Source organism: Brassica oleracea, chromosome C8 (genome assembly GCF_000695525.1).
Source record: "Brassica oleracea var. oleracea cultivar TO1000 chromosome C8, BOL, whole genome shotgun sequence".
Taxonomy (NCBI): domain Eukaryota; kingdom Viridiplantae; phylum Streptophyta; class Magnoliopsida; order Brassicales; family Brassicaceae; genus Brassica; species Brassica oleracea.
This window is the reverse complement of record NC_027755.1, coordinates 33,315,585-33,324,101: the sequence shown is the minus strand read 5'-3', so window position 1 is coordinate 33,324,101 and position 8,517 is coordinate 33,315,585. Positions and strand designations below refer to the sequence as shown.

At 32.6% G+C, this 8,517-nt stretch overlaps 1 protein-coding gene across 1 annotated transcript in view; it reads right to left on the bottom strand.

Annotated features, from left to right (window-relative positions):
- LOC106310890 (auxin-responsive protein IAA30-like) overlaps nt 1–875 on the bottom strand; it is a 1,642-nt gene extending 767 nt beyond the window's left edge. The window contains exons 1-2 of the mRNA XM_013748121.1: nt 405–875; nt 28–124 (exon numbers count right to left, since the gene is read on the bottom strand). Coding sequence (XP_013603575.1) covers nt 28–124; nt 405–786 — 479 coding nt within the window. The 5' untranslated portion in view covers nt 787–875. The remainder of the gene's footprint in view (nt 1–27; nt 125–404) is intronic.
- Nucleotides 876–8,517: the final 7,642 nt, after the last annotated feature.

The window sequence follows — 8,517 nt, the reverse complement described above, 5'->3', positions numbered from 1 at the left end:
AGAATAATTTTTTTTTAAAGTTCTTACTCCCAAGGAACATCTCCAACCATCATCCAGTCATCTTCCTTGTCTGCGTATGTTAGCACATGACTTTTCTCACTACACATCTCTTCTTCCTCAGCCCCTGTTTCAGTTTTCACTATCATTGACTCCTCGACCACTATACTCTCACTCTTCTTGCACACATAAATCATCGTAATTCATATATATAATGTGTTACGGTCTACATGCAAAAATATATAACTATAACTATCTAGATAGAAATGATCATATTCTTTAGTAAAAAAGAGCCAAAATGAAAAGATATATGCGTAATTATATCGACTTTGTTATATCATTGACGAATCTCTCTAAACAAAAACTATAAAGTGGGTTATGGTCTACATGCAAAGATAGATTCTTACATAGGATTGAGGCGTTGAACATGTAATCAAGCGTTGTAATCAGATCATGATACCCACTAAGGGAATATAGATCGATCTTTCTTCCAATTGGAACTCCTTCCATGTTAACCTTCACGTAGAAGCTTCCAAGACTATTACACTCATTTTGATCTTCTTCTTGCTCTTCTTCCATGATCATTTCATGATCAGCAGCCGCAACGACTTCATATTCATGATTTTCTCCGCCGTTGTAATATTGACCGGACGATGAGCCGAAGCTGAGTCCGAGCCTCAGGTCAGTGCTTAGGTTCCGAGTATTATTACTCGAAGAGCCACCAAATGGGTTGCTTTTGCAGCTACTTTCTATCGATGAAGACGATGAGCTTCTTCTACCTCTTCTCATTTTTTCTGTTGGGTTACTATTTATCTCTCTATGATTTTTATCTAAGCAGGTGACTAATGATTTGAACGTGTGTGTGCATATATATAGAGGAATTTATTATTAATTAATTGAAGATATTCGACGAAGAAGAAGAAGAGTTGGTATTTTGTTTTATAAATAACGGAGATGGTGGAATGATGAGACAGTGTGGTTAAAGATGTTGTTGATGAAGCAGACAAATCCACGTGTCACGCAGACACTTGGTCAAAGTGTTGGTTTTGAATCTCTGCTCGGATTTTTTTGCTGGGTGTGTTATAATTAAATTTGTATTGTTCCAAAGTATATACTATCTGTTTTTCATATATATATATATATCATTGCTGGATTTTAGTTATCGAATTAAAATGACTAATATGTGGAGAAGATATATATATCCACAGGTGTGATTTATTTAGCTTCATATCATATACTTAATCAGTGTATAAGTGGTAAGTTTTATTGAATGAAAAACAAACAAAACATGGTTTATGTACAGATTCATCAGCTAACAAGAATTAAAACTTCATTGAAACACAAAATTGAGCAACATTGAAGCAGAAAATCGAGAGGACCAATACTCCATGTAAGCACTTGTTGAAGTGACATGGTTTCATACATTGATACATATCATGTTATTCTTTTAATAAATGCATTAAGGCCTAGATTTAAGGAGTTAGATGGATGTAGACAAGAGATACATGTTCTGATTAACCGGATAAGAACATTTTTTTCTTTTAAAAAATAGAACGTGAGTACATTGAATTTTATAAAAACCATAGTTTATTTAATTTTCATCCTTATTAAATCAAAGTTCAATGCATGAGATTATCGTGACGCGCATTGATGCATTCGTGGGTTCGACAAACACCATTTCCACAATTAAGGGTTCTTTATAACTGCGAGACACTTTTTAATATAGTCCAAATGTTTGTTTAACGGAACATAAACTGCTAAACACGTCTCATGTGCGTCATTAACTCGCTAATAATGGTTTTTAATTATGATGACAAAAAACAAAATACTCTACGGGACTTCATCGTATCCAAGCATGATAAGAGTTTGAGCTTTCACATGATTCTAATCCACGTGCTTTTAGACCATGATTATCCCATGATCCTTAAGTGGGTTTCTTAATGATTATTTTATATTTTAAATGTACTTAAGTGGGGTTAAGAACCCAAGTTAAGAAACTCTCATTTTGATCGGTCCAATGGGAGTTTTTTAATTAGGGGTTTTTAAAAAAAAAATTTAATAAAATTTTTATTTATTAAATAAAACATATTAAAATATAACATTTAAAACATAGATTAAAAAAACATAAAAACAAAGATTAGTACAATAATCGAGAATAATTCAAAAAAAAAATCCGAGGTTGAATGGAAAATTTCTCAAAGGTAATGAATGGAAAAATTCTCAAAGGTTCGATCAAAATGTTGATCAAAATTTTCATCAAGTGATCCCTCAAAAGTGTTTTGAGAAAAAGAAACCATGAGATAAATAACTCGTTTCCAAGTAATTTCCATACTCAACACTAAGAAAAATACAAACAAACAAACACGAATTGTTGACACTCCATATACAACGGAGACAGAAGTGAAGTAGCTTGACATAAATTTACCTTACAAAATGAGCTTTGGTAGTTTGATTTTACCCTCGTGGTTCGTTCATAGACTTATTTATTTATTAATTAAAAGTGGCTTACAAATACATTTTGGTTTACAAAACTAAACCATAAATTAAAAAAATAAAATCAAACCATCTCAATTTTAGGTATACACTAAACCAAAAAAAAAAATCTAAACCTAAAAAAAAAGACACACCGCCTTAAGGCACCACGTCATCATCTTCCTTCACCACCCGAAACAGGAAGATTGACTGGTGTGGCCACGGCGTCTTCTTATTCTTCTGATCCTCACCGGCGGAGTCTCTGATTCGTCATGGGTTCACTTCCGGCGATTCTGCTCACAGCTGCTCACGACCACGGACCAACATCTCTGCTCACGACCTACCAAAAACAAAAAAAATTAGATTCAATAGAGACAGAGACACAGAGAAATAGAGATTCATCCAAGAGAAACCAATTGAACAAACAATTGCAGGTTACGAGAGCCATCTGAGAAGACAAGAGAAGAAAAAGAATAACAGAAAAATAGAAAAGAAAAAGAAAAGAAAAAAGAAAAAGAAAAAGAAAATAAAATTGATGGCTGAGAGTGACACGTGTGCACTTTCAAGACTTAAGGATCCGTTATCAAACATCCACATTAAGGATCGATTATTACAGTTTCATTTAGTTTTCATTTAATTAAATGATGTTATTTGTTTAAAAACCCTCTTAAAAAACTGTAATAATCATGCTCTTAGTTACACTCTTTCAGTTTCTTTACTTGTTACTTTATAATTAACATAAAGCAAATAGTCAAGTCCAACCAATTTTTCAGTACTAAAACTAATAAAAAAAAAATCAGTATTAAAACCAGCCCTTTTATCAATCAAGCAAGGGAAGCATGATAAATGAGTAATGAATGCGTAACCTTAAAGAGAGGAGCTAATGAAAGATTCTTCGCCTCTGGACACTTAAAAGGACCTAAGGAGACGTCACAATCTTCATCACACACTTGAAAACATTTTTTTTTTGCAAGCACGAGAAAATGCAGACACAATGCCCGTAAACACCATCGACAACATTTTCACATTCCCCACGTCAACGTACCTTTTTCCACGTGTCTCCTCACTTTGTCGCCTCATCACTCTCTTTAGTTTTTATTTGTTATTGACTGGGAGTATTTAGGATGAATCCACCTAATTTCTTATGAAGACGGTACTCGCCACTAGTCTTGTTTTAATTTTCTTAATGAAATCTAAAATATACCTTTAGGTTATTCATGGCCAGTTAAGTTGACAAGATCATTCGAAACTACTTGCTTTCTTCCTTTTACATTTTTATTATTGAGAGATTTTAAACAGAAATGTAAGGTATTGCATTTATCTTTTTTATTGCTATTGTATTTATCAATAAGCCAGAATTAAGCATACACAGGTAATTAATGACCGATATTTATGGCGAAGATAACGTTTGGTTTGAAGAAGCAAATAGATTTAGACAGAAAAAGATGTAGCTTGAACCAAAAGAAACTCTAAACATGTAATAGAGACGAGAGACAGAGAGAGAGAGAGAGAAGAAAACAAGGGTAAAAGATAAAGAAGATATATGTTCCCCACCATCCCTACCATTACCATCATCATTCATCACTTTTTTCTTTCTTCCTTTTTTTTCTTGAAAATTTTCTCTACAATCTACACCACTCTTTGTCCCCTTTAATTTGTAACACTCTCTTGCATATATCTTGTACTCTTCTTTTATATGTTTCTAGATTACCAATATGTTGCATGTATTTGGTCAGTACTTTTCTTTGATCTGATACAAAGCATGAATATTCCAAAAAAGATCCACCAAAAAAATAGAAAGAGCAACTGGAATACCAAAGATATATATATATATATATATATATATATATATATATATATAGAAACAAAGATTTTTGATCAAATTTAAGCAAATTAAAAAAATACTCTCTCGGTTCCTGAAATTAAGATTTTCTAGAGTATGCACGCTTATTAAGAATTTTAATAAATGTTTATAATTTAATTTATTTTTTACTTTATTATACACTTTCCAATAACTTTCCACCAATGAAATTTAATCAATTCAAATATTTTTCATTAATGTTTCTCAAAAGTATAAAAAAGTACCTTAACAATATAGAAAATCTATCTTTGTGGAACAAAAAAAAAATCTAAAACATCTTACTTTCAGGAACGGAAGTAGTATATTTTTTTTAAGTTGATCAAACAATATAAGTAATTGTAAAGCTTATAAGCAACTGAAATACCAAAGATATATAATAAAGTTTATATACCATAAATAACAAAGGGAAGCTAATAGCTTATAATGCATATATTACATATTGGAAACTAATTTCAAAAGGAAAATAGTGAATCTCAGAATTCAAGGCACTCATAGTTTCTTAGTTTCAAAATTAAATGATTATGTCTGGTCCTTTTATAAATCATTAAGTTGTAAGAGAATTTTCCCCTCTCTTTTTAAGGAAAAAGAACAAGAAATCTACTTTATATTTCATCGCAAATTGTGATAATTCGTCTTTACTGCAATGTGTTTGCTTGTCAGTAAAATCATGGGTGGCTTCAAATCAGGATGATTGCATGTTTCGTGGCTCTTTTGTAACTTCTCTTGCTGGCCAACTCATTTCATTTTTCTCGTTTTCTGCTTCATTTTTTATGTTACAAAGTTGACCATAACAACATGCAAGACCGATGTAAAAAACATGCAGACCCATTTATTACATTCCATGAATACTTTTAGGTTTTGAAATCAAACTGTCTTTGTCATTCTTCAAACTAAAAATTATGTAGATCTTCTGTGATTCTAGTCGATATTGCAAAAATTAAGTAGTCTTAGTAATCCATAAGTTCATCTGAAGAGTGATGAATGAATGAAAAAGCTACGTAGTCTTTTGCCCCCAATCAATGGTGTTTTATCATTTAAACATAAGTAAATGCGTTTGGTCTTGTTTTAAAAATATTTATTTCTCCCACTTTTGCTTTACAATGACGTTTTCTTCTGTAACTATGATAAAAGGTACTCAAAATCCCTTTAAACCGAGCGAGAACGTGTTTTTCTTTAATCACAATTCAAAGTTTACGAAATAGAGGAAGATTTGGTGTCTAAAGTAGTCTAGTAGGGTAATCTAGTGAGGTATTAGTGATGTTCTTTTTCATTTTTCTTACTATATACTACAAGTTTCATGAAGCTGCTTAATACATTAATGTATATGAATGCATGAAACTCGATAAAGCAAAGATACGGGCCGGGTATGTGTGTGTGCGTGTTGATATTGAGGTGTTACGTGCGTGCCTTTTTATAGACCTATTGATACTATATTTTATTTCAATAATGTTGATTTTTGATTACGCACTAACCGCATGATTGATTTGGGATTTTTATTTTATTTTATTAATCCTCAAAATCGTAAAATATGATAATGTTATTCCTCGCTGTGTATAACACTATGTTTCCCTTTAAGATATGGACTCTTGTATGACATCATTTCCCTACCAAATGACCATTTGGCACATGTCGATGCACATATAGTTTTACTCTCTTTTTCACATTACGTTATAAGAAGAGTATAAGCAAGCATATTATATAGCAGACTCTGGAAACAGATGAGGGCCCGATAATCCATTAATTGATTGTTAATACAATGGTGATATAAGCAAGCATATACTATTTTGCTATATTTTATCCAGGATTATCTATGTTCAATAAGAGAGCAATCGTAGTTGTCATACTGTTTCAACGAATCTTACGAGTCGATTTGCTTCACAAGCTTTTTCTTGTTATATCTAATTTGGTAAAATGGGATTTGTATAGTTTATATAGTAAGCTTCAGCGTGAAGCCACTATATCATTAGAATCATAGATTATATTCTTTATGTGGAGACAGTGGAGCTTTTTCATGTATTACTAGTGGTATTCCGGCGCGTAGCGCCGGATTCGTATGTTTTATTTTTAAATAAATTATGGCTTAATATTATTTAGCTTAATTTTAACATTTTAAATATTTTTTATATGTTTTTTTCTGAGATCTTCTATATGTTTTTGTGTGTATTTGTTATCACACATGTTTTCTGAGATTTTCTAACTAATGTATTTAGTATTTACAGTAGGATCTTATCTTAGATATATAAATATTTTATATATTCAATCTGTTTTTTCTTTCATCTGTATTTTTTTGTTTTTGTTTTTTGCAGTTCTCTCTCAGTTGTTCCATATCAAAGATTGACAAACCAAGCCGATTTTAGGTTGCTTTTACGCTAATGACATATATGTACTACTTGTTAACTGCTTTAGTAGTATTTGGTTTCTCTAAAGTACATAAGACATACGTATGAGAGTGAACTGCAAAAAGACAGAAACCCAAATGAAATATGATTGCAACCTTTAACAACGGTGTTCCCGTTGATTTCTAGCCTTTGAAGTTCAATTATAATAATTTGATCATTTTCCCAGTCTAAACAACTATTACCATCTATAGACTGTAAGATTCTTTGTCTCTGCTCTTGCTCTTCTCATTTACCACTTTTTTCTCAGCCAAAGACTCCGCCCCGGGAATTGATGTGCTCATTGAGAGTAATTTGTAGGTACAGCCACAAAGATCTGTTGTGCTCATGCTAATTACTCGAGCATCATCAGTCAGGAGAAATGGCCTTGAAACTGAAATGTGTATCGATGGAAATGGGCTAATCATATAATCTTCGATGGTCATTTGTTCTCCATACAATCGTGTTATTGCAGGAAATAATAGACTCACATCAACCCTAAAGCTTGAATAAGCATCCCTCACAATCACATGTACTGAGGTTACCAACAGAGCAATGAAGAATTGTAAATCTGGAAATAGGAGAAACCATGTTACATCTTTGCCTGAAAAGCAAAAGTTCCAAAAGATATAATGAATAAGAAATATTACTTACATGTTATCAAAGTACGACTTTTGGTGTAAATTGTATAACATGAACGAATCTGGCAGCACAAACTCTGTTCCAATAATGCACCAATTCACATCCAATTTATAATTAGAGGAACCAGGGTAATTAGTTTATCATCAACAAATAATGTTTTTTTAACAAATAATATGATTTTGACGTAAAACATCAAGACACTACATAGAGAAATGGTGTATATAATCAAAATTTGAAATGGCTTGACATCTATATTGCATCTTTCCTCTTATACAAATAAAAATACATGATATTATTGCATTGTGCTTCTTTTCTTCCTAATGCGTTAATTGAACCTGACAACTCCAACAACACTGGCATTAAAACATGTTGGGCATGTGAAAGATGACATTCCACGCTGGAGCTTCATGGATCACTTAGCACAGGAGATGTAACACCAGCCGTAGTTTTTTCCAATTAGGCAATCTTGGATTTGCATAAGAACTCAATAGCCTGAGTTTGTTGAGGAATATGGGTGATAATGTCATAATCCACTGTATTATGAGGTTGAGATAGTGGTTGCAGTAAAAACTTACTCGTGGGGGGTGACTCCAGTACATAGTTCTCCAATTCGCCTAGTGAAACCTGTTCCAGCTTCTTCACACCACGATACTGCTTCCCACTGGTGGAGTCATTGTCGGGTTGACAACCTGCAAATTGTGTGTAATCCAAATGTGGCGTCATGGTTTTAAGTACTCCTCAAATAGATTATGGTTTGCGGCCACCTCATTGTTAAAATAAAATGGTTCCCAGAAGTAGCATTGAGGTGAAGACGACCTGCAGTGACATTAATTTTTTTTCTTTTTCTTTTTTATTTGTTATAAATATATTATTAGGTGTGAGAATAATTCAAAAACTGGTTACCTCCTATAAACTTGGGGTTGATGTTGGTTTCTATCATCACTTTAGGGTGGACAACACCAGCTTCCAATCTCTTGTGGAGGAGTTCAGCAAGACTGTCAAAAACGCTGACGCAAACAGTTGCATCCCTGAGAAGGATGTACGTGTTTTTTTTTCAGTTATTATCTATTCTGGTTATAAAGTTAATTATTCGAGTAATAGGTGGATAGAGAATTAACTTATCTACTCGGTCGTTAACCATAAGTCGTTGAGTAGTCTGACTGTGGTCAT